Source organism: Dendrobates tinctorius, unplaced genomic scaffold, assembly GCF_039654945.1.
Source record: "Dendrobates tinctorius isolate UK_male_01 unplaced genomic scaffold, ASM3965494v1 ptg000211l, whole genome shotgun sequence".
NCBI classification, from domain to species: Eukaryota; Metazoa; Chordata; class Amphibia; order Anura; family Dendrobatidae; genus Dendrobates; species Dendrobates tinctorius.
In genome coordinates, this window is record NW_027361878.1 from 23,802,469 (window position 1) to 23,828,691 (window position 26,223).

Here is a 26,223-nt window from a genome sequence, read left to right on the forward strand (position 1 = left end):
TCTACATCCATAAATGGATATAACATGGAGCCGTTCACTTTGCACCAAGGCTGTGGAGTCGGAGTCGGTGCTCATTTTGGTGGACAACCTGGTGTATTCATTTGACTTTTCCCGGAAACAATGTAACACACACACCAAGACTTGCTCATTAGGAGACACTGTTTAATGACGCATTGTCGGGTACTCGTGTAAAAGGACACCACTGACAGATCAGACTATGAGCACAGAGCAGCGCACGGCATTATGCGACGGTTGCAATCATTTTCAGAACACAATATTAATTTAAAAATCCAGTATGCTGACGTATGACAATATTTTAATAACGATCTTTCTTTAGTTAATTAGAAAGTTCCAGGCTGTGATCAATTTTGGAAAAAAAAATCCACAATATTAATGTCAACATATTAAAACGATTGAAAACTTCGGCAGGGAAATTAAAGGAGATCGGGAGTTCGCCTGGTCCACACAGGCCACCGCTGTGCCATCGAGTCCAAAGTAGTTTTTAAGGCAAGTTTGGGGGAGTAGGCTCCATGTCCCCCTTAGGTTTTTTGGCACCAGGTTCCTGTTGACTGTGTGCCTTCCGGATATGTCTATACAAGTCTCCACTCTGTGTATAACTGCGCAAGCAGTAACGACACTCGTAGGGACGTTCTCGTGTGTGAACTGTGGCATGCCGACGAAGGGTGTATGAACAAGAGAAGGTTTTTCCGCAAGTTTTACAAGTGGGCACGTCTTCAGGGAAAAGCGGAAAACCGGGATGTCCTTCAAAATCCTGTAAATACATGCCCTCTGGGTGTATGGAAGGAGGCAGTATGCCTCCATAGCTTGGATGGTGCCCACCTGGCACAGCAATCATATGGTAAGGCACATACCCAGATTCTTCTTCACCTTCTTCCTCTTCATCATACTCGTGCCTCTTAAAAGTCGCAACTGCCCTCTCGCACTCTTCGTCAGATATTACAATGGCCTCTATCTTTACGGACACAGCAGACCCCGGCTGGCCCTCACTAACGGTGGAGCTACATGGGCTTGGTGCAGCTGCAATTTCCATGCCCGGCTGAGTAGTGGTGGTAACGGTCAACTCCGATTTGGTGCATTCTCTTTCTTCTTTTTTGGCAGCAGGAGACTCTGGACTATGCAAAGTGTATCTCAATGTTCCCGGCGGTACTAGAGCGTTTGTAGCGGACACTGGGCTTTGCAGAAAGCATCGTGATGTGCCAGGAGGTGCGGCTGTGCTAGCTGTAGGCTCCTGAATTTGCAAATTATATCTGCCACGCATGGGTTCTTGTAAGGCAAATCTTGATGTTATGGACTGTGCTAACCTGTTGCCTGCAAAATCCGGACTCTGAAGTGAATATCTAACCGTACCTTGCACTGCCATTGTGCTTCCACTGGACTCCTGAGTTTGCACAGCAAATCTGGAGTTTCCTACCAAAGGCAATGTCGTACCGGCTTCATCCTGTGGTTGCAAAGAGTATCTAGAAGTCGGTAAGGACTGAGTGCCGATGCCAACAGATTCCTGTGCCAGGTGCGAATATCTAGAGCTTCCATTACCCTGCGTGCTTCCAGCTGGCTCTTGTCTCTTTGGGGAGTTTCTAGAAAGCCCTGTGTGCCCCCCCGACCCTGTATCTTGATTCTGCGACAAGAACCTCAGATTAGACGGCATTGGTGTACTTTCCACTGCTTCCTGGACTGAGCATCTGCCAGCCTCCTCAATCCCTTCACTATTCACCATGTCCTGCACCTCAAATCGTGAGCTCCCAGCAACCTCCTGGCCGTTCACCGTTACTTGCTGCACCTGACACTTCACGCTACCAGTGACGGCTTCACTACAACCTGCTCCTTGGTGCAGCTCAAATCTAGAACTGCCTATTACACCCTGCCCGCTCTCTGCCATGCCCTGCACCTCAAATCTAGAAACAGCCGCTACTCTCCCTGATGCTTCAGGACTTTGACATTTTATATTTGCTAATAACTTCTGACTATTGCCTTCCATGTCCTGCCTCTGATATCTGATGCTCCCCGCCACTTCCTGCAAATTGTACATGACGCTCCCAGATGCCCGCTGTCCGCTTCCTGGCGTTTCTTGCCCTTGATACTGCAAACTTTTTTCAACTGCCTGGCCTCCCTCTAAGTCCTCATGCTTCCGATCTCCATTATTGTCCTCCAAGCCCAAGCAGCCGGTTCCACCCTCTTCTTCCCGTCGGGTGCTGTCGGCTTCGGCAGGCGCTCGGCCTTGCAGCCTCTTCTTGCACACCCTTACCACTTCATCCATGTGCAAGTAGCTAGCAGCTGCCAGCACATCCTCAGTAGGCGCCTCTTGGAAACTGAGTCGTCCACAGTACATAAAGCTGAGGAGCAAAGAAAACGCTGGAGCTGTGACAATTTGATTGTTGAGCGTCAGTTCTTGCATGTCTGGTCGCTCCCTGCACGACATGTGGAAAAAAGGACTGCATGATGCCAGGACTGAACGGTGGGCTAGGAAGCGAGCGGTGCCAACTGACACTTGACAGTCGCAAAGAAAACCTTGGGATTGTTGGTCTCGAAGGCTGTGCAGTATACGACGGCTGTGATCTGGGAACTCCATGGCTATGGAAAACACAAAAACACTTCCAATTAGCAATTCACAATAAGGAACAAAAAATATTACTAAAATATATCTATACATATAAACATTTATTGAGAATTTTTAGTGGTCCTGCGAGTTCTGATTAAACGACCGATTTGCTCGGATGAGTACTTTCTGTGGTTTTCATAGATAGCACTCCCACCTATGATAGTCTATGGTGCTGTGCCCATGCCTGATTTTTTTTTCCTTGAACCAAGTGGCTGGAAGGAAAAAATTAAAAAAAAAAAAAAAAAATCGGAGAAATGTCCAATTTTTATCAGAGAGTTGGATAAAAATTGTCAATGCAAGCCTATAGGGCCATAAAAAAAATCAGACCGCAGTCGCATGACATCCAAGTGTGGTACGATTTTCATGGACTAAGGCTATGTGCACACGTAGTTTTGAGAGCTGCGGATTTGTCCCCGCGGAATTATAAAAATCCGCAGGTAAATCCACAGGTCGAAAGTCCTGCGGTTTACCTGCGGATTAGCCTGCGGTTTAGCCCTGTGGTTTCACACCCCAAAATGGATAAGGTGTGAAACCGCAGCAGAATCCTCAGCGTGTGCACATAGCCTTAGAGAATGAAGGAGGTTGAGAAACTTTTTTTATTTTCTCTCCACATATGAAAAAAAAACCTGATGCAATTCTGGTCAAAGTCTGATCAGAATATTCTGACCGTTTTTTTTTTATCTGATGTGGAGAAAACTGTCATGTGACCCTACCCTAACAGAAACAATTTTTAATTTTACTCTTTTTCCACTCTCTCTTATTGGGAAGGATAGAGTAAAATCCCAGCTCTGCAGTGTCTTGATTAGATGCACATGTAGGGTTTTGCCAAGAAGCAGGAAGTAGCTTTATCGAGATGCAGTCTCCTGAGGGAGCGTCAGTCTGCTGGATGAAGAAGAGTCAAATGTGCTGCTGGTGAATGAACAGTCAAAATGTGAGCTATAGCTGAGAGAGACGTGCCAGGGTCTCTCTCCGAATAGAGACTGCGCAAAGCAGTCTGTTTTTGCAAATTGCAGAGAACAGTGTGGAATCTGAATGAGTCACCGGAGGAGGAGAACACAAAAATACAAGCTAAGTCCAGAAAACCGGAGAGGTTGGTAGCTATCGGATTGCAGACCCCTGATCCTATTCACCACAACTAACAGTAGCCGTGGGGGGTTCCTACGGTGCCCTAGACCCCTCGTCACAGCCGGAGAACTACATAAGCCTAAAGAAAGAAAGGCGAAATCTAAACTGCCCCAGAGCAGACCCCAAAGCAATAGACAGCCCCCAACAGGTATTGTCGGTGAAAAACAGATGAAAACACAAACACAGACAGAAAGACAGGCTGAGCAAACGATGGGGCCCAACTAACTAGATAGGACAGGACAGAAAAGATGCTGGCTGCAATCCGCAAAAAACCCTACAAAAATGTCCCAACCGTCTGATAGGAAAAAAGGCCCTGATGTCGCTAGACTTCAAAATCACTATATCAGCACTCAGGTATATTCTGAAAACAGAGCAAAGAGATCAACTGATCAGAGACAAAAATGGAATTCAGCAAGTCCCAACCAGGACTGGCTAAATACAAACACCAAGGAAACCAGACAAAATCTCATGGAACAATAGCAGGGCAAAACTTAGCTTTTAGTAGAACAGGAACTAAAACTGGATGCCAGAGCTCAGAGCAGAAAGGATCACCAGCAAACCCTGCAGGGCGTCGGCTGTCTTATATCCACTCAGAAATTCCAGATGTCCAATCACACTCCACCTGTTCAGATAACAGGTTCTTCCCATCCCAATCAATTTCACTACCTCTCTTCACCAGCAGAAGGAGTTCATCAGACATCAAAGGTGAAGGGGAAAATGAACTCACAACAGTACCTCCCCCTTGAGGAGGGGTCACCGAACCCTCATCCACGCCACCAGGGCGATCAGGATGGGCCCGATGAAAAACACAAACCAATCTTTCGACATGAATATCGGATGCAGGGACCCAAGAATTATCCTCTTGGCCATAACCCTTCCATTTAACCAAATACTGGAGTCTCCGTCTAACCAGACGAGAATCCAGTATCTTCTCAACCTCATATTCCACATTACCTTCAACCAATACAGGGTCAGGAGGTGCCACCACAGGAACTACTGGCTCAACAAACCTCTTTAAAAGTGACTTATGAAACACGTTATGGATCTTGAATGTAACAGGAAGAGCCAATCGAAAAGAGACCGGATTAAGAATCTCCAAAATCTTGTAAGGTCCAATAAATCTAGGTTTAAACTTTGGAGAAGCCACCTTCATAGAGATATTCTTTGATGACAACCAAACCTTATCACCCACCTTAAACCGGGGACCAATGGTCCTATGCCGGTTGGAAAACCGCTGGGCCTTTTCCTGGGAGAGATACAACTTATCCACCACTTGGTCCCAGATCTGGTGCATTCTCTCCACCACAGTGTCAACACCTGGGCAGGCAGAAGACTCCACCTGCCCTGAAGAGAATCGAGGATGAAACCCAAAGTTACAAAAAAAAGGTGACATCAAAGTGGCAGAACTAGCTCTATTATTTAAAGCAAATTCGGCCAAGGGCAAAAATGAAACCCAATCATCCTGATCAGCGGAAATAAAACATCTCAAATACGACTCCAAGGTCTGGTTTGTTCTCTCCGTCTGCCCATTGGTCTGAGGGTGAAACGCAGAGAAGGACAACTGAATTCCCAGCTTGGAAAAGAAAGTCCTTCAAAATCTAGACACAAACTGAACTCCTCTGTCAGATACAATGTTCTCAGGAATCCCATGCAAGCGAACCACCTGTTGCAAAAACAAGGGCACCAACTCTGAGGAAGATGGCAACTTAGGGAGTGGTACAAGATGGACCATCTTAGAGAATCTATCACAAATCACCCAAATAACAGTCATTCTCTGAGAGACAGGCATATCAGAGATAAAATCCATTGAAATATGGGTCCATGGCCTCCTGGGCACCGGCAAAGGCATCAACAACCTACTAGAGCGAGAACAAGGTTTAGACCGGGAGCAAGTCCCACAGGACTGCACAAAATTCCTGACAACACGAGACAAGGCGGGCCACCAAAAGACCGACTCACCAAATCTCTAGTACCAAAAATACCGGGATGAACAGCCAATGCGGAGCAATAAACCTCAGACATCACTCTCTTCCTCCACTGGTCAGGAACATACAATTTTCCAAAGGGACAACGCTCAGGTTTGTCCTCCTGAAACTCTTCCAGAGCACGTCTCAAATCGGGCGAGATGGCAGAAAGAACTACCCCTTCGCCTAAGATGGTAGCAGGCTTGGTCACAATAGGAGAATCAGCAAAGAAACTCCTAGAGAGGGCGTCTGCCTTGACATTCTTAGTGCCCGGAAGAAAAGAGACAAACTCAAAACGTGTGAAAAACAAGGCCCACCTAGCCTGTCTAGGATTCAAGCGTTTGGCCGACTCCAGGTAAATCAAATTCTTGTGGTCAGTAAGGACCACGACTTGATGTTTAGCTCCCTCCAACCAATGTCTCCACTCCTCAAATGCCCATTTCATGGCTAACAGTTCCCGATTCCCCACATCATAGTTACCTTCGGATGGGGAGAACTTTCGGGAAAAGAAAGCACAGGGATTCATTTTAGATGTTACAGGATCTTTTTGGGACAAAACAGCTCCTGCACCAATCTCAGAAGCGTCCACCTCTACCTGAAACGGGAGTGAGACATCAGGTTGCCTCAAAACCGGGGCAGAAGTGAACCTTCGCTTCAGCTCCTGAAAGGAAGAAACAGCCTCCGGAGACCAATTCAGCACATCAGCACCCTTCTTAGTCAAATCAGTCAATGGTTTGGCAATACCAGAAAAATTAGCTATAAATTTACGATAAAAATTAGCAAAACCCAAAAACTTCTGGAGGGCCTTCAAAGAAGTGGGCTGAACCCAATCATAACTGGCCTGTACCTTGGCCGGGTCCATTTCAATAGTTGACGGAGACAAAATAAATCCCAAAAATGAAATCCTCTCTACACCAAAAAGGCATTTCGATCCCTTGACATACAGGCAATTCTCCCTCAAAATCCGGAACACAGTCCGAACATGTTCCACATGAGAGGCCCAATCCCTGGAAAAGACCAAAATATCATCCAGATAGATGATCAAAAATGTATCCACAAAATCTCGGAAAATATCATTCATGAAGCACTGGAAGACAGAAGGGGCATTAGTGAGCCCAAAAGGCATCACCAGGTACTCAAAATGTCCCTCCGGAGTATTAAATGCCATCTTCCATTCATCCCCCTGCTTAATGCGAATAAGATTATACGCCCCCCTGAGGTCAAGCTTGGTAAACCAGCAAGCACCTTTAACTCTGGAGAATAGATCAGAAATCAGGGGTAACGGATACTGATCAACAGACAGCCCTGGCACACCAGCCTGACCAAAGAGCTGAGGCGAGCTTCCAGGGCTGCTGAGCGCAGATGGAAAAGATCCCACTCCAACGAGCACTTCATCGCATTCAAACAGTCCCTCACTACTTTCAAGACCACACTCGCCACAGCTAAACAAACCTACTTCTCATCTCCTCCCTGTCTCACAACCCTAAACAGTTATTCAACACCTTCAATTCTCTCCTCCGCCCCCCAGCACCTCCTCCCTCCCCACTCATCTCAGCTGAAGACTTTGCCTCATTTTTCAAGCAGAAAATTGATAACATCAGGGACAGTTTTGGTCAACAACCCCCAGAGCCCTTCCTCCCGACTTCCCAGCCCTCCACCTTCAAAACCAACTTCTCCACCATTACAGAAGATTGACTCTCCACTCTACTCTCAAGATCACATCTCACCACCTGTGCACTCGACCCGATCCCATCCCACTTCATCCCAAACCTCACCACAGTCTTCATCCCAACCCTAACCCATCTCTTCAACCTATCACTAACAACTGGTGTTTTCCCCTCAAGCTTTAAACATGCCTCCATCACACCTATCCTCAAAAAGCCCTCTCTTGACCCATCCTCTGTATCTAGCTATCGCCCTATATCACTTCTCCCATACGCCTCCAAGCTACTGGAACAACACGTCTACCTTGAACTGTCCTCCCATCTCTCTTCTTGCTCCCTCTTCGACCGCTTACAATCTGGCTTCCGGTCACACCACTCCACTGAAACTGCCCTTACTAAGGTCACCAATGACCTCTTAACTGCCAAGAGCAAGCGACACTACTCTGTCCTCCTCCTCCTGGACCTGTCGGCTGCCTTTGACACAGTGGACCATTCCCTATTATTACAGACCCTCTCATCCCTCGGCATCACAGACTTGGCCCTCTCCTGGATCTCATCATACCTAACAGACCGGACATTCAGCGTCTCCCACTCACACACCACCTCCTCACCTCGCCCCCTATCTGTCGGAGTCCCACAAGGTTCAGTCCTTGGGCCCCTGCTGTTCTCTATTTACACCTTTGGCCTGGGACAGCTCATAGAATCTCATGGCTTTCAGTATCATCTTTATGCTGATGACACACAGATCTACATCTCTGGACCAGATATCACCTCCCTACTAACCAGAATCCCTCAATGTCTGTCCACTATTTCATCCTTCTTCTCCACTAGATATCTGAAACTCAACATGGACAAAACAGAATTCATCATCTTTCCCCCATCTCACGTGACCCCCCCTACGAACCTATCAATTACAGTAAATGACTGCCCACTCTCCCCAGTCCCACAAGCTCGCTGCCTCGGAGTAATCCTTGACGCTGATCTCTCCTTCAAACCACATATCCAAACCCTTTCCACTTCCTGCCGACTTCAACTCAAAAATATTTCACGCATCCGTTCATTCCTCACCCAAGAATCTGCAAAAACCCTAGTCCATGCCCTCATCATCTCTCGCCTTGACTACTGCAACCTCATGCTCTGTGGCCTCCCCTCAAACACTCTCGCACCCCTCCAATCTATTCTAAACTCTGCTGCCCGACTAATCCACCTGTCCCCCCGCTATTCCCCAGCTTCTCCCCTCTGTCAATCCCTTCACTGGCTCCCAATTGCCCAGAGACTCCATTACAAAACCCTAACCATGACATACAAAGCCATCCACAACTTGTCTCCTCCATACATCTGTGACCTCGTCTCCCGGTACTTTCCTGCACGCAACCTCCGATCCTCACAAGATCTCCTTCTCTACTCCCCTCTTATCTCCTCTTCCCACAATCGCATACAAGATTTCTCTCGCGCATCACCCCTACTCTGGAACTCTCTACCACAACATATCAGACTCTCACCTACCATCGAAACCTTCAAAAAGAGCCTGAAGACCCACCTCTTCCAACAAGCCTATAACCTGCAGTAACCACCGATCGACCAAACCGCTGCACGACCAGCTCTACCCTCGCCTACCGTATTATCAACCATCCCTTGAAGATTGTGAGCCCTCGCGGGCAGGGTCCTCTCTCCTCCTGTACCAGTTATGACTTGTATTGTTTAAGATTATTGTACTTGTTTTTATGTATACCCCTCCTCACATGTAAAGCGCCATGGAATAAATGGCGCTATAACAATAAATAATAATAATAATAATACTGATATTTAACAGTAATTTTGTTGAGGGAACGATAGTCAATACAAGGCCTTAATGAACCATCTTTCTTGGCCACAAAAGAAAAACCAGCACCTAAGGGTGAAGAGGATGGTCGAATATGACCCTTCTCCAACGACTCCTTAATATAGGATCGCATAGCCTCGTGCTCGGGTACAGATAAATTGAAAAGTCGACACTTGGGAAATTTACACCCAGGGCTCAGCTCAATTGCAGAGTCATAACTCCTATGAGGAGGCAAAGACGCAGACTCATTCTCACTAAATACATCATAAAAATCAGCCAAATAGTCAGGAACATCATGCGACTGGGGAGAGGTGGAGAAAATAGGAGCATCACTAAGGGCACACCGACAACCCCAACTCACCACAGACAAAGATTTCCAATCCAAAACTGGATTATGGATTTGCAACCAGGGAAACCCCAGAACAATGGTATCATGCAAATTATGCAAAACCAAAAATCTGCAATTTTCTTGATGGTCTGGGGCGACCCGCATTACCACCTGGGTCCAAAACTGAGGTTTATTCTTCGCCAAAGGAGTAGCATCAATACCCCTCAAAGGGATAGGCGTCCGCAGAGGTGTCATAGGAAACCCACAACGTTTAGCAAAATCCAAGTCCATCAGGTTCAGAGCTGCTCCCGAATCCACAAAAGCCTTAGCGGAAAACGTGGACAGGGAGCAGATCAGAGTAATTGCCAGAAGAAACTTAGGTTGAACACCACCCACAGCAAATGTGTGTACAAAATGTTTCTCTCGTTTAGGGCAGACAGAAATCATATGAGAGGCATCTCCACAGAAAAAACACAGCTTATTACGCCTTCTGAACTCCTGACGTTGCGCCCTAGACAAAACTCTATCACATTGCCTAGGGTCAAACATTTGTTCAACAGGTGGCAACACCTCTCGTGCAGTTTTGCGTTCACGTAAACGTCGATCAACCTGAATGGCTAATGACATAGAATCGTCAAGACCAGAGGGAACAGGAAATCCCACCATAGTATCCTTTACGGTTTCTGACAAACCCTTCCGAAAGAGAGCTGCCAAGGCACCATCATTCCAGGTAGTAAGGACCGCCCACTTTCAGAATTTTTGACAGTACAACTCTGCAGAATCCTGACCCTGGCTCAATGCCAACAGGGCCTTTTCAGGCTGATCAATAGCATTAGGTTCATCATACAACAACCCCAAGGCCTGAAAAAATGCGTTCACATCAGTCAGAATAGGATCATCAGGTTTCAAAGAAAACGTCCAATCCTGGGGATCGCCGCGCAGCAAAGAGATGACAATTTTAACCTGCTGCGCAGAGCTCCCCGATGAGCTAGGCTTCAAGGCAAAAAATAATTTACATATCTGCGGTATGGCGGGTGATTCTGTTATGAATGAGTCACCGGAGGAGAAAACAAAAATACAAGCTAAGTCCAGAAAACCGGAGAGGTTGGTAGCTATTGGATTGCAGACCCCTGATCCTATTCACCACAACTAACAGTAGCCGTGGGGGGTTCCTACGGTGCCCTAGACCCTCGTCACAGCCGGAGAACTACATAAGCCTAAAGAAAGAAAGGCGAAATCTAAACTGCCCCAGAGCAGACCCCAAAGCAATAGACATCCCCCAACATGTATTGTCGGTGAAAAACAGATGAAAACACAAACACAGACAGAAAGACAGGCTGAGCAAACGATGGGGCCCAACTAACTAGATAGGACAGGACAGAAAAGATGCTGGCTGCAATCCGCAAAAAACCCTACAAAAATGTCCCAACCGTCTGATAGGAAAAAAGGCACTGATGTCGCTAGACTTCAAAATCACTATATCAGCACTCAGGTATATTCTGAAAACAGAGCAAAGAGATCAACTGATCAGAGACAAAAATGGAATTCAGCAAGTCCCAACCAGGACTGGCTGAATACAAACACCATGGAAACCAGACAAAATCTCATGGAACAATAGCAGGGCAAAACTTAGCTTTTAGTAGAACAGGAACTAAAACTGGATGCCAGAGCTCAGAGCAGAAAGGATCACCAGCAAACCCTGCAGGGCGTCGGCTGCCTTATATCCACTCAGAAATTCCAGATGTCCAATCACACTCCACCTGTTCAGATAACAGGTTCTTCCCATCCCAATCAATTTCACTACCTCTCTTCACCAGCAGAGGGAGTTCATCAGACATCAAAGGTGAAGGGGAAAATGAACTCACAACACTGCAGCCTGTTCAGTGTGAACTGTGCCCGGAGTTCAACACTTCTAATTGGCGCCAGAAGCTGCTGGAGCTCGAAGGGGATACTGAGACTGGTAGGACCCTACCTCTTCTGTGCATGAAGTTTGCTCTGGGAGAAAGGACTGTAATCTGTTCGTGTTAGCCCGCACAGACGTGTGTGATCTTGATTAAATGTGCAGGCCATGTGCAGAGAACTGGAAGTGTCGCTGCTTGCTATGGACAATAGCTGTTTTGTGTGACCAAGCTGGGGCTAGCTCGGCCATGTATCAGTACTCAGGGTCTGTTCTGTTTAGTGGCGCCTAATCTCAAGGCCGAGATTTATGTTCGAGTTTGTATTGGTGCTGTGCAACCTGAAGAAAGCAAGAAAAACTGCATGTGTTTGGACCAAAACTCCATTGCCTACTAGAGAGAGGGAATCCCTAATACATAATATATATATATTTATTAAAAGTATAATGTTAACAACATTAAGAATTGCTATTTTTCTATTTCCCTGCAATACCAATATTTTTTTTTTAATTACTATTTTTGTTCCTCCTCAACTGCAAGGATAGAGACGTGGCTCTACGTCTGGCGCGGCAAAAGAGCCCTATTTTTGTTCTAGAAAAAGGGAGCAATATGAAATTTATTATTAATAATACAGTTTGGACTCGAACCTGCAATCATTTGTATACTCTAGTATATAATGAAAATAGCGATCTATGGAGCTCAGCCATAGGGCTCCCATGCAAATAAGTCCGAGATCAGACCGCAAAGCATGGACTGGCCGCAGGTCCCCCGAAACAGATTCAGTACAACTTGGAATTTCATCATGGAAATCCCTGGAGTTTGTAGGAATATGAGTCCAGACAGTTATCCTACTCAGTGATTGACACCTATAGAAGGGGGTGGGATCATGTGTAATTTGAAAAATTTACTGTAATTTAAGCCAGAATCTATCATACTGTGTACGATACTGTGACAGCTCTGGTAAGTCAAAACAGTGATTTTGTCAGTACAACAGCAACCAGCCCAGTAAGTGATACATTGCTGGAATCAGGGTCCCTGGTCCCTATTATACTGCCCTTATGGTCTTTATACATTTTAAACGAAATTGGCCTGAACTTTTTGATTTCTGTAGCATCAGACGATCATCTAATGTGTAAGAGAGCATAACAGGTTACATTGGGGGACATAAGGATCGGGTGGTAGGAACGCAATTACCCCACCCTTTTGTTTAGTGGGGAGATGTCACTGTCAGATGATTCTCATAGACAACACCAGAACGATTGGCCAACCCCAGGGTTTTTGTGTATGGACATTTTTATTTTGGGAACCATAAGCCTGATGACAGTTTCCCTATGGTAGGAGTCCCATAGACCAGACTATTAAGACATCTCTACTGAACACTAATAAAATAACTGTTAGCCGGCCCTAGACCAGAGTTCATATGTTTCTGTAATTTTTTGACACCACAAGGAGCCATCCATGACGGCTGCTGGCGGCTCTGGGGGACAGCAGCAATACTGCAGCTTCATCTCAACAAATAATGGAAACAGTCAGATCTCCCATCAGCTTGTCGGAGACCCCCTTTTACTAAGTACCTGGTTGCCAGGTGAAAATTGGCCATTTTTTTCCTCTTATTTTATTCCGTCTGTTCCTCTTTCTTTTTTAAATCCGATCATATACCTTCATAGATACAGGCCTTTTTATTCTTTATGGTCTTGCAAGGAGGGGGCTTGGTCCACAGATCCTCAGAGGCGTGGCCCACAGATCCTCAGAGGCGTGTCTTTAGACTGCTCTGCCAAATTACCCTTAAGACCATATAAAAGGACTAAATATTAAGTCCCGTATCTCTGGGACCTTGTGGAGGATTTAAAAAAAAAAAAGCTGGAATACTCAGGGAATAAAATTAGAGCAAACACTGGCCAATTAGGGCCCAGAGACAGGTCCTCTTTAACCCTTTAATGCTCAGATGTCATTCCTACACGCTAACACTCCATGATGATGCATTTTACCGTACAACTTACTTGCAAAATATCCTAAAAAGCATCAGATGACAGATCTAATACGTCTCTCTTGTTTCTTGCACAAAGCTTCCCAAAGTGAGCGGCTGGGGGACCGGCGACATCCTCGTGGAGAGCAAGCCTGCACACAGATAAATACACGATATGACATGACACATCAGGGTATAGCAGGATGCAATGGTGTCACTGGAGGTGTCACCTACCTGAGGCCTACACCCTCATCATCAGGAGCAGGCCATGTAATGCCATGTCTGCCCCAGGAGCTCTGCCCTGTGTGGCACTGCCAGCTATGGCATGGTGCCTGCAGCCCCTACACCTTGTAAGCAGCAGACCAGGCAGATTTGCATTGGATCATTATTGCTCCTTAGCTCGGTGCTCCTCAGACCTCACCTACTGATTACCGATCATACAGGATTTCACTAGAGGTCATGTGATCTCTGCTCTGCCTCTCACCTGCACAAAGCAAAACCTTAGGAAAAACAAGTCCCGCCTCTGCCGCGATTTGATTGGACGTCGTCTCTCAACGGTGATTGGTCGCTTGGACACGTGATTGATAAGCTTCCCAGCCAATCAATAACAAAACGTTCTGTGACGTCGTCTGTACTGGTCGTGTCCGTCCTCTCTCTGTGTAAACTTCCGATGTCCCTTTCCTCTTCTACAAACACCTCGCATACTCCATAAGGAAAACTAACAGACACACCGGAGCAGCTACGCAACGCCGCCGCTACGTCACTTCCGGCATGATGCGACGTAAGACCGGAAACTACCCGGAACACGGTTTTTTCTTTGAATAAACTTTATTGTTCGCGCAGTGAACAACATAGAATCATTTCTTCGGCGTCGCGCTGGTCAGGAGGGGGCTGTGCGCTATGTTCTATCACGTGAGTATACAAGGACGGGTGTGTAATGTCCAGGCCTTGTCCTGCTCTGGGGTAAGGAGGACATTACTGTGGTCTCATGGCTCCTGACAGGCTTTGTGCCTATTCCTGTACACTATCTGCCCTGTATGGGGGTATTTCAGTCTCCATACATATACACTGGAGAGGGGGTATAGTCTATAGAGCAGTGTGGGAGCCATGGCTGCAAGACCTTGCTAGGAGGTGTGACTGGGGCGACTGGCTGCACCTCATGGGAGAAGATGGCATACAGAATATACATGTTTCCCACATCCACAGGGACGAAATGTGTGATCACTGGGGTGGTCTGAATACCCGGACCCCAAAAAACAGAGGTTCCCAAGTCTCGTGAGGAGCTGGGGCATAAGGGACTGCGGCACGAGGGGCTGCGGAGCTGGGGCGCGAGGGGCTGCGAAACTGTTCACCCCTCCATTCACTTCTATGGGCTGACAGAGAGGCCCAATTACAGTGCTAGTCATCTCCTGTAGTCACACTTTTGCACTGCCACTTCATTCTCAAAGGACGCTCGGGGACCCTCGATCTTGTGATCAGTGGGATCCCAATAGAGGCAGAAAGATAACCTTACTATGGTGATGTAATCTAGAAACGTCCAGCAGGTTAATACAAGCTTATGCCTAATAATATTTATAATTTTTTATTTGATATTTCTCTGTAGATCTCCCTAGAACATGAAATTCTCCTGCACCCGAGATATTTTGGGCCAAACCTTCTTAATACAGTAAAACAAAAGCTCTTCACTGAGGTGGAAGGGACGTGTACTGGCAAGTAAGTGTTGGGGCTTGTTCACACAGGACAGTACTATACGAACGTGTGATGAGATGAGACGGCGCAGTGACCAATTTAATCCAATAGGGCTGGTTAGATGAGTTTTTGTTTGTTTTTTTTTGTCCACAGGGACTAAATGTCCGAGTGATAAGAAATCGCAGCACACACTATTCCCATCTGTATATTGGATGAGACTCGCCTATTTAAGTCTATGGGTTTGCAAAAAAATTGAATTGTGTACAGAAAGTCAGAACAATAGTAAACGTGGACACCACAGTGGAAACCGGTTTATGTTTAATACAAAAAATGGACACCATTTGGAAACCAGATCGCATACCCATTAGCCAATGGGATCATTTTGCTTCCATTTACATGTATTATAAAATGGATCTGTTTTCTACATCAATCCTGTTTCTAGAAAGGGGCAGTGAAATGCAAAGCAAAAACGCAAGTGTGAACAGAATTTAAACATGAACTTTCTACAGCGGCTCTGTAAACTGGTTTCTGGTACAGGCAATTCTGCTTTATAATCTTTTCCTTAACATCTGACACTTGGCTGGTTTTTAACTTGTCAATTTCTTGTCCTGTTATTTATCTTCCATTTTTCCCTTTTCATTTCTCAGGTATGGCTTTGTGATTGCGGTTACCACCATTGACAATATTGGTGCTGGCGTTATCCAACCTGGCAGAGGCTTTGTGCTGTATCCTGTCAAATATAAGGCTATCGTTTTCCGACCCTTTAAGGGAGAAGTTGTAGATGCTGTTGTTACCCAAGTAAACAAGGTAAGTGTGCCGTGCACAGCAAAATTAATGCCATTTTTACAAATCTGACTTTCATGATCTGTGTATGGACTTCAAAGTCCAGACCAGCTACAGGTCACCTTCCTCAAAGGCATTCATGAAGCTGCTGGGTTGAAGTGTGGAGACCCTCAGCAGGTCCTAACTTTGTGGTCCATACACGGACTGTCTGATATATGAATCTGGCCTGAGTAGTAGTTTCATAGCTGCAATGCAAAACTCATACATACTATTATATAACGTTTTGATGGCAGATACATTGGTGTATAATTCATTTTAAGATCGTTCCATTGTAAGGAACATTAGGGTCAGACCTCACATGTTTATACTGTTTGTCATTGTGTCCTTTTTTCCCCTTTCAGGTTGGATTGTTCACAGAAATTGGACCTATGGCCTGTTTTATCTCTAGACATGTATGTATTTTAGTTAAATCTCTTAAATCTGTCTGCAGTCTCTTTTACTGCAGATTACTGAATAATCCTGGACTGTGTACAATGTGCACACTGTTCGAGCAGATACTCAGATAGTTACAAGTTATGCAGCTTGCACTATTACAGTCGCATGCCAACTTGCTTATCTGCTTTTCTAAAAAAAAATTGATAGAAGCTAGAAAATTTGCATGTTTACACGTTACCACAATTATGCCAACCGCAATTAAGAGCGTTTGCTCCAGCTTGCAACAGAGCAGAATCCCGTGCGATTGTCATTAACTTTACTGCCAGTCAGGCATCTGTGTTCTCTCCCTCACCTCAGAGTGTTCTGGCTGGCGTTGTGAGCGGTCGCATTACTGATGTCACCACTCACCACAATATTTGGATGTAGCTGAGTTGGTGATCGTCGTGGATCTAATGGATGTGCCAATTCTGAGGCAGCCAAGGGCTGGTGCTCTTAGTCTGGGAGAGGGCCAATAGACATGGCCCCGTCACAGCCTATTAATATCAGCCCGCAGCTGTCTGTTTAGCCTCTGCTGGTTACTAAATATAGAGGCGACTCCATGTCTTTTTTTTTTTTTTTTTTGTGGGGTGGGGTGGGGTTCGACCTATAACCAGTAAAGGCTAAACAAGCAGCTGTGAGCTGATATTAATGGCCTGGGAAGCTTCATGGCTATTGACCCGGTCACAGAATATTAACATCAGTCCTCAGATAGTTAGGAAAATTAAGGGGGACTCCACACCGTTTTTTGTTTTTTTTTAATGTAATTTTCATTTCATTATTTACTTTATATTTGTGATACACATATGGCGTTGCTGACAGGTCTCATCAGTGTCACCTGGTCTCGCTGATGGCAGGGAGACCAGGAGACAATGATGAGCGCTGCATTCAGCATCTGGTACCAACTCGAACTGTACTGCTTTTCCTAAGCGCCGGTACATGGCACTCAGATGCCACACTTGTGTATCACACGGATAGCATGGGTACTGATTTTACCAGTAATATCAGGATGTGTGAAGGAGGCCTAAGTTTTGGTCTCTTTTTGGCTTGTTTTTAATCTACCTCCTCAATCACCTGTTAAATCAGGGCTGTGGAGTCGGTAAGCCACAGTTGCGACTCCGACTCCTGGTTTTTATCAGGCTCCGACTCCTTCATAAATGGCCAATTCATAACAACAAATTTACTGTTGTAAAATATTAAACATCTTGCTTATTCAGTTTCTCACCATCATATAAGTAATCAGACCACTTAGAGCAAAAACTACATTTATTAGAATACAATTAGAATATAGCAAATAACTTTTATAAACTTTTCTAAACTATAAGTAAATATGCAATAAACACTTTTATGCAGTTAATAAGAAGAAATCTATACATTTGTCCTCAGAAAAAGTATTGCCTCTGTCAGATCCTCCTTCATGGATGCCCTCAAATCTGATCTAATTATTTTGAGAGCAGAGAACAACCTCTCTACACTAACTTGTGTTGGTGGCAAAGCAGTAACCACTCGGGCAACATCTCTGACAATGTCAAGATACAGAGGAATCGCTTGTTGCACTGTTATTTTTGATGAACGGTAAAATTTCTCAATTTCTTTTAGTGCACATGAAAAATTCTGCTGAAATGTACTGGCTGTGTTCCTTGATGGGGATGACTCTTCTTCTAAGCGGGAACGCTTTGCACGGTCCTTGTGATCCAAATATTTTTCGAAATTAAATTCTTCATCAGTTGATGATGAGGGTGAAGATGTGGCAGGACGACCAAATTCTTCTTGTTCCTCCTGACTGTTCTGCAACCCTTTCATCCTTACTGCTATTTCAAACAGAGCTTCTTTTCCTTTACTTAGCTGTTGATCATCTAGAAGAATCCGATGCATTGGGTCTACATAAACAGCTGCCAAAAGAATGTTATTTTGTAATAGTAGCTCCTCTCTCCGTTTCATTGATGTAGCAATGCCACTTGCAATTAACCCTTCTCTTTGGGACAGGCGAAACATCAGGTTCTTCCACTCCTTTAAGAAAATACCTGGAGTTAAGTCCTCTGCTTGTAATTTTTTAGTCACTGTAAATGGGTGCTCTAGCAATTTTTCCAGCTCAGTCACCTGATTCCACTGACTTTCATTTAGCGTCAGTTGAGGGTTAGCCATGTCTACAAGAAAGGTTTTCAGTTCAACCAAGCGCTGAATCATTAAGTAAGTACTGCCCCATCGTGTGGCTTGATCAATAATTGCCCCTTTTCCAGCACGTCTCTTCAAAATTGAGTCAACTTTAGGGGTTCTGGCAACATTAGCCAATTTTCTCACTTTGCCAATCAGTGCAGCAGCATGTCCTTCTTGCAGACTGTCTCTTATAGCCAGCTGTAGCGTATGCACAACACAGCGCATGTGATGAATGAAAGAACATATTGACACAGTTTCAACAAGATCATCTAAACTATCATGTTGCTGTTCATCTGAAGCAACTTCAGTTTGCTCCTCAGTTACAATACTGTGTTCCTCTATTTCAAACATTTCTGTGTCTGTGGACCCAGAATGTTCTTCTAGCTGCTGGTCACCCTCATTACTCTCATTCATTAGCTTAATAGTACTTATCATATTTGAAGCATTGTCAGTTACGACAGAAAGAACTTGCTCTTTTTTAAGTTCATAGTCTTGCAGAACCTTTTCCACCAAGACCTGGAGAAACTCACTGGTGTGATGAGCTTTGGTGTCTTTTACTGCCAATGTCTTGGTAACTATTTCATTTTTGTCACAAACAAATCGGACATTGATGGCAAAATAGTTCACTCTGTGACGTGTGCAGGCATCCATTTTAAGAAACAGAAAGCGTCCCTTGAGAGTTTTTTTAAGTTCTTCCTTTTGTTTAAAAGCTTCTTCGATTACTAATTTTCTAATATTCTCTCACTCTCTCCAGAGAAACACCAAGCTTGCGGGCCATTTCCCCATTCAGACACATAAAAGCTGGTCGTGAAAATAATGAAATAGGCACACTATCCTTTACAACAAGCTCTATGATCTGTTTTTTAAATGTATCTGTGACGAACAGCCCACCGCCGTTCGTCCACTTACGGGCGACACTAACGGGAGTCCCGCTGCCACCAAAACGCGACGGACAGCGGACCCTGTGTCACCACTATGTCACAGTCCCACCACTGACACGGGTGTATCAGCGGATGGAGGGGCGTGACACAATGCCGGCACACGGCTATCACAGGCGCAGTGGGGCTTATCTTAGTTATCCCAACACTGGCACCATGTGACCAAAAATATCCAGCAAGCTAATCTCGCTCTACAATTTGCCGCAGGGGGAGTTTAATTTGGATGCCCCACCACTGCTATCAATCTTCCAAGTACTGCGGGGATTTATGTATATCCCACTTTCTCAGTTCCACTTTGGAACTCGCAGCTCTCCGGCGCCCCCCTTACCCTCAGGTCAGTCAGGGAACTGCACCTAGGATAATTAGTCGCCGGACGGGCTGCCTGTTGTGAACCGGCAATTAGGCTTCTGCAGTAAGGGAATTATCAATGCTGTGGCTGAAGCCCCTTACTCAGCAATATAAGACCCTTCTAGACTGCCAGCAAGCCGTAATAGCCGTACACAACGCGCTGCCACCAGTCACGGTTACTTAATTCACAGTGTTAAATTAAGAGGGTCCGTGGCAAACCCCTTGAATTAGTAGCGATTATCTATCAAAGGCGTATAGTTCGATTCTTAGAGCATGGAGACAGATCTAAATAATTTAATTTATTTTCCGAAAGAGGACAGTGATTACAGATAAAAATTGCTATAAAATTGAGACATAAAATATGTACAGTACAGGTATAAAATAAAAGTGGAGAAAACAAAGAGATTACACTCACAGTTCCATATTGTTCCTTAGGCAGACCATGCGGCTAAGGTGGGTGGAGGCGGAGCTGCACTTCTCCGCTCATCTGGATCTTTCTAGCACGACGACTTGAGCTGTTCTGAGCTGGTTTGCCCAGGAAATGCCTTATAGACTTTCCTATGTGACATCACAGAGAGGTGCATTCTGGGTTGATCCCACCTCTCTTATCCAAGTTATGTTTTGGCTACAAAACTTAGATTAGCTATAACTTTATGGGAGAAGCTGGTATGGACTCATCAGTGGTATCATGTTTCCCAGCGTAATGAGCCCATCAAGAAAACATCAAACATCTATGCGATATGACCGTCCATTTGGGCGCAAATCCTATTTCATGTTCTGGACAGGGTAGAACTTCGAAACATACGCGGTCTCGAAGCTGGGACCGCTCAGGTTACAAAAATATGATTTTCATATCTCTAGGGTATTTGGTTCTTATGGTATAGTCTCTCATAGTTTTATTCGTTTCAAACAAAGAAGTTTTTCCCGCTCTGAAGAGGAGAGAAGGCAAATGGTGTGAGGAAGATGGTCTAGCTAATTAACATTCCTGCTCTTCCAGAGGAAGTGGCAGGGTTGATAAAACCTGGGGGGAAGGAATTCCTACTACTGAGAGTTTACAATGTCCTAGGATGGAGGATTTGTTAGCACATTGCAACAGAAAACATATCTTGCAGACATGGTACATCACACCTCCCCCCTTAAGAGGGCGCTAAGGAGGCATTACCTCTCGGTAATCGGCCATGCGCACCTCAGCGGGTTCGCCCCGGCGGGACAACCCATCGGCATTGCCGTTTTCACTGCCCTTCCTGTGTTTTACAGTAAAATCGTACTGTTGAAGGGCAAGGCTCCAGCGGAGCAATCTTCCATTGGTTCCCGACACGGTGTGCAACCAGCTCAGTGGGTTGTGGTCGGTTACCACCGTGAAGGCGCGCCCATACAGGTAGGGCTGCAAACGCTGCAGTGCCCACACCATGGCCAGACACTCCTTCTCGATGGTCGAGTATGCCACTTCCCTCGGCAAAAGTTTCCGGCTCAGGTACAACACGGGGTGCTCTTGGTCCCCCGAGTCGACCTGGCTAAGCACAGCACCGAGGCCAAACTCGCTGGCGTCGGTCTGTACCAGAAACGGGCGACTGCTGTCGACTGCTCTCAACACTGGAGAGTTGCACAGGGCTGCTTTCAAAGCTTGGAAAGCCGCCTCACAGTCATCTGTCCAGTTGACTGTTTGGGGTAGCCTCTGCTTGGTGAGGTCAGTCAAGGGTTTGGCAAGGGCGCTATAGTCCTGTACGAACCGCCTATAGTACCCTGCAGTGCCCAAGAAGGACTTCACCTGTTTCTTGGTCCTGGGGGTGGGCCAGGACACGATTGCGTCCACTTTTTCTGGCTCCGGACTCATGGAACCCCCGCCTACCCGGTGCCCCAGGTAGTGGACCTCGCGCATGCCTATCTGGCACTTCCCCGGCTTGATGGTCAGGCCTGCCTGGTGAAGACGCTTGAGCACCTCCTGGAGGTGCTGAAGGTGTTCCTCCCAGGTGGAACTGAAGACGGCAATATCGTCTAAGTACGCCACTGCGTACTCCTCCAGTCCCCGAAGCAGGTGGTTGACCATCCGCTGGAAAGTGGCAGGGGCATTCTTCATGCCGATGGGCATTACCGTGGACTCGTACAGTCCAAAGGGGGTGATAAAGGCGGATTTCTCCTGCGCCTCAGGGCTCAGGGGAATCTGCCAGTATCCCCGACTCAAATCCATGATGGATATGTAGTTGGCGTTTGTCAACCGCTCGAGCAGATCCTCGATGCGCGGCATCGGGTGGGCATCAGAGGTTGTGATGGCGTTGAGCCCCCTGTAGTCCACGCAGAACCGGGTGGTTCGATCCTTTTTAGGCACGAGGACTACAGGTGAAGCCCACGCACCTTTTGACCGTCGAATCACTCCCAGCCTTAACATCTCATCGACCTCTTGGCGCATGACTTGTTGCACCGTTTCAGAGATCCGATAAGGTGTTCGCCGTAATGGGGCATGATTCCCGGTGTCCACCTCATGAACCGCTAACTCCGTCCTCCCAGGACGGTTGGTGAACACGGGCCGGAAGAGTTCCAGGGTGGCCATCAACTGCAACCGCTGGGACACGGTGAGAGAACCACTTATCTCCATGTCCTCAATGGACCCATTGGCCTTGGCCTGGGCCAGCATGTCCAGGAGGGAATCTTCCTCCCCATCCTCTGGCAGATTGCAGACCGGTAGGATGCAAGCTTCACGTTCGTAGTGCGCCTTCAGCATGTTGACGTGAAAGGCCTTGCGCCTACCCCGAGCATGGTCAAGCGTGACCACGTAGGTGACCGGGTTGAGCTGTTGGTGGACGACGTACGGGCCTTCCCAGGCTGCCTGAAGCTTATCCGTTGGTACCGGGACCAACACCCACACCTTTTGACCCACCTGGTAGGTCCGCTCCCGGGCGTTCTGGTCGTACCAGCGCTTCTGGTCAGCCTGAGCCTGCGTCATGTTGTCATGCACCAACTGCGTCAAGGTCTGCATCTTGTCACGGAAGCGCATGACATAATCCACGATGGACACTTCTGTGGGGTTTGGCTCATCTTCCCAGGATTCTCTTATCAACCCAAGGGGTCCCCGGACTCGCCTGCCATACAGGAGCTCGAAGGGGGAGAACCCGGTCGAAGCCTGCGGAACTTCTCTGTAAGCGAACAGCAGGTGTGGGAGGTACCGCTCCCAGTCGCGCCCTTGGGTCTCAACCAGTATGCGGAGCATCTGTTTGAGGGTACCGTTGAAACGTTCACACAAACCGTTAGTCTGTGGGTGATACGGACTCGATACCAGCTGCGTCACCTGCATTTTCTCACAGAGAGCCTCCATTAGGCGAGACATGAATTGGGGCCCTTGATCGGTAAGCATCTCCCTGGGAAATCCTACTCTCGAAAAGATGGTCACCAGTGCGTCAGCCACCTTATCTGCCCTGGTTGAAGACAGAGCTACTGCCTCTGGGTACCGGGTAGTGTAGTCTACCACGGTGAGAATGTATCGCTTTCCGGAGCTGCTGGGGACGGACAGCGGTCCTACAATGTCCACCGCGATTCTCTGGAAAGGCTCCTCTATCACCGGCAAAGGAATAAGGGGAGCCTTAAGAGCAGGCCCCGCCTTACCCACTTTTTGACAGGTGGCACAGGAGCCGCAGTAGTGTGTTACATCTGTCCCCATCTTGGGCCAATAGAAGTGTTGAGACAGCCGTGCCTTTGTTTTGCTGATCCCCAAGTGTCCAGCGAGTGGAATCTCATGGGCAATCCGCAACAACTCAGTTCTGAACTGATAGGGGACGACCAGCTGTCTTTCCCTCAACCACTCCTTTTTAGGATCTCCGGGTACTGTCTCCCGGTACAACCTTCCTCGTTCCCAGAACACCCTCTCCTTATCAGACTTGGAGGTGGGCGTCTCGGCGAGACCTCTCAATTTCTCCAGGCTGGCATCTGAGTGCAGAGCAGCCTGGAACTCCATGCTGGAGGCTGCCAGAAGTGACGTCAGGGTCCCCTCTTTACTGGGACCCTCTGGAACCGGCTCTGGGTTCACCTCTGGTTCAGTCTCTCCTGTAGCAGCAGAGGGTCCAGAAGACAGTGCGTTACCTGCGATCTGGGCACTCTGACTGCGTGTGACAGCTGCTATGTATGCTGTCTCCCTGGGGATTTCTGCAGACCCACCAGCTGGTGCTGCCCTGGGCTCTACCTCCCCATCCACCCCCAACACTTCAGGAGCAGTGCTACTTATGGGCCAGTTACCTTCCTCGGTGGCACTGGTCAGCTGCATGGCATTACCTTCCTCATGGTCCCCATGCACCTCCCCATTTCCTTGAGCACCGTTGCTTACTCCTGCCAGGGGTTCCTCAGCCGTCTCACTCCGCAGAGTGACGGGGCTGAGCACTTCGGTACCTGTGGACACATCTACCGCTTCAAAGAAAGGGTTAACGGGTTCAGTCGGCACAGATACATCAACATCATCATCATCCTTCCTAGGAGAAGAATGGTTATCAGTTTGCTTTGGTACATTCACATCAGCATCAGCATCGTACCTGGGGAAAGAATGGTTGTTAGTTGCATCATTACTCATCAAGGCATTAGCAGGTAACACATTCAGTTTCCCGTCATCATCATCATCATCAGGGTTAACGTTACCCTTATTATCAGTTTGGGGAAGGGTGTCAGGGACATAGTATGCAACCATCCTCCCCAAGTCAGTCCCCAATAAAACATCAGTGGGCAAATTTTCAGACACTCCCACCTCCCTCAACCCGCTCCCGGCACCCCAGTCAAGAAAAACTCGTGCCACTGGCAAGGGACAACGGGTGCCTCCAATCCCGGTGACAGTCAGGGTTTTCCCCTCAACAAACTCTTCAGGGGCCGCCAGTCCAGGACGGATGAGGGTTCGTTCAGCCCCGGTGTCCTTGAGGCCTGTAGCAAGACGGGCCCCCACCTGAACAGGTTGAACGTTGTCGTCAGCCCTCCCAACCACACCTCCCACCAAAAGAACAGAGGCGTTGGGCCCGGGGGCCTTGGCTGGGGGGTTCTTCGGCCTATTCGGACAGGTGTAAAAGAAGTGACCAGGCCGCTGGCAGTGGTGACACAGGCGACTGTCAGTAGCCGGCCTGTTGTTGGCAACAGGGACAGGGCCTCCGGAGGGACGGCTAGCTGGGGCATTGGGGTTGGTTGCTGGCTTACCCCCTTTCCAGCTGGTGGCGACTGGCCTCCGCGTCTCGGGCTTCCGGTTGGCCTCGTGGTTGTCGGCGATCTGCGCCGCTTTGTCCGCGTTCGTTGGTTCGCGGTCCAGGATGAACTGTCGGACCTCAGCTGGGCAGAGATGCAGGAACTGGTCTTTGATCATCAGGTCCCGTAGCTGCTCAAAGGTTTCAACGGACAGTCCATGGATCCACTGGTCAAAGTGGGTCCTGAGTCCTTGCACCACATCACTGTAGCTATCGTGTGGGCCACGTTGGAGGTGTCGGAACTTCTTTCGGTATACCTCAGGTGTCAGCCGGTATTTGGCGATCAGCGCCTGCTTTATGGCGTCATAGTCATCATCGGCTTCTGGCGGAAGAGAAGCAAATGCCTCCAGGGCTTTGCCTTTTAGCCCCGGGGTCAAGTACCTTGCCCATTGGTCTCTAGGCAGCTGGTACTGTCTGCAGGCTTTCTCAAAGGCTCGCAGAAATGTGTCCAAGTCCCCGTCCTTTTCCATCACGGGAAAATGCTCTGGCCGGGGTTTAGGAGTCTGGACGCTGCTGGGCTCACGGCTTCGGGCTGTGAGGGCATTCCCACCCCGCTGGAGTACCTCCAGTTCATGGGCCCTCTGCGCCTGGCGCTCGGCTCTCTCAGCCTCAGCTTGGCGCTCAGCTCTCTCCGCCTGGCGCTCGGCTCGCTGCTCTGCTCTCTCTCGAGCTTGCTGGATCAGCCTCACCCGCCCATCACTGTCTTCGGCGGGGAGTTCGTCCAAGGCCATTTGCAGATAGGGGTCCACCCCGTTCTGGTTGAATGTGGGGCCAGCGCTCAGGAGTGGAGCCTCTGCTGCAGCCCCATTGCAACTTGGGCCAACTTCTGCGCTCGCTGGATTCTGGTCGTTGTCCAGCTGCACTAGAGCCGCGATCATTTGAGCTCTGTTTTTGTTCGTGGCGTCAAGGCCTTGGTACGTGCATAACGCAGCAAGAACTTCCTTTGTCTGCCGGGTGTACCAAGGTTCTCCTTTTGCCGCCATGGTTGCCAAATAAAAGATAGAAAAAGAAAAACGAAGAAACGGGAGGGGGATACTTGCAAGTACACACTAATGTCTCAGGACTAGTAACCACTGAGTCTGTTCTCCAAAACCTATGATGCAGGATTCCCGCAGGAACCGTGCAGGTTTTTAGTGAGAGGAATGATTGCTCAAACCAAATCACTAATGCTCTAGGATTATCCCACCGCGCTGCCACCAATATGTGACGAACAGCCCACCGCCGTTCGTCCACTTACGGGCGACACTAACGG

The 26,223-nt window shown here is 47.6% G+C and overlaps 2 protein-coding genes across 3 annotated transcripts in view; one reads left to right on the plus strand and one right to left on the minus strand.

Moving 5' to 3' along the window:
• Nucleotides 1-145: 145 nt before the first annotated feature.
• Nucleotides 146-14,005, minus strand: ZBTB3 (zinc finger and BTB domain containing 3). 2 transcript variants are annotated; one of them, XM_073554632.1, is made up of 3 exons: nucleotides 13,866-14,005; nucleotides 13,416-13,533; nucleotides 146-2,589 (listed from the first exon to the last, which is right to left on the minus strand). In XM_073554632.1, exon 3 carries the CDS (start codon nucleotides 2,585-2,587, stop codon nucleotides 503-505), a length of 2,085 nt encoding a protein of 694 aa, XP_073410733.1. In that variant the 5' UTR covers nucleotides 2,588-2,589; nucleotides 13,416-13,533; nucleotides 13,866-14,005; the 3' UTR covers nucleotides 146-502. The 2 variants fall into 2 exon arrangements, with proteins under 2 accessions (XP_073410733.1, XP_073410732.1); XM_073554631.1 differs by lacking the exon at nucleotides 13,866-14,005 and adding an exon at nucleotides 13,616-13,859.
• Nucleotides 14,006-14,155: 150 nt separating this feature from the next.
• POLR2G (RNA polymerase II subunit G) overlaps nucleotides 14,156-26,223 on the plus strand; it is a 42,369-nt gene continuing 30,301 nt past the window's right edge. Inside the window, exons 1-4 of the mRNA XM_073554633.1 lie at nucleotides 14,156-14,293; nucleotides 14,985-15,094; nucleotides 15,718-15,877; nucleotides 16,255-16,305. Coding sequence (XP_073410734.1) covers nucleotides 14,282-14,293; nucleotides 14,985-15,094; nucleotides 15,718-15,877; nucleotides 16,255-16,305 — 333 coding nt within the window. The 5' untranslated portion in view covers nucleotides 14,156-14,281. The remainder of the gene's footprint in view (nucleotides 14,294-14,984; nucleotides 15,095-15,717; nucleotides 15,878-16,254; nucleotides 16,306-26,223) is intronic.

Bases quoted from the DNA above. Each gene is read 5' to 3' on its own strand.
- ZBTB3 (XM_073554632.1), bottom strand. From the start codon at position 2,587: ATGGAGTTCCCAGATCACAGCCGTCGTATACTGCACAGCCTTCGAGAC.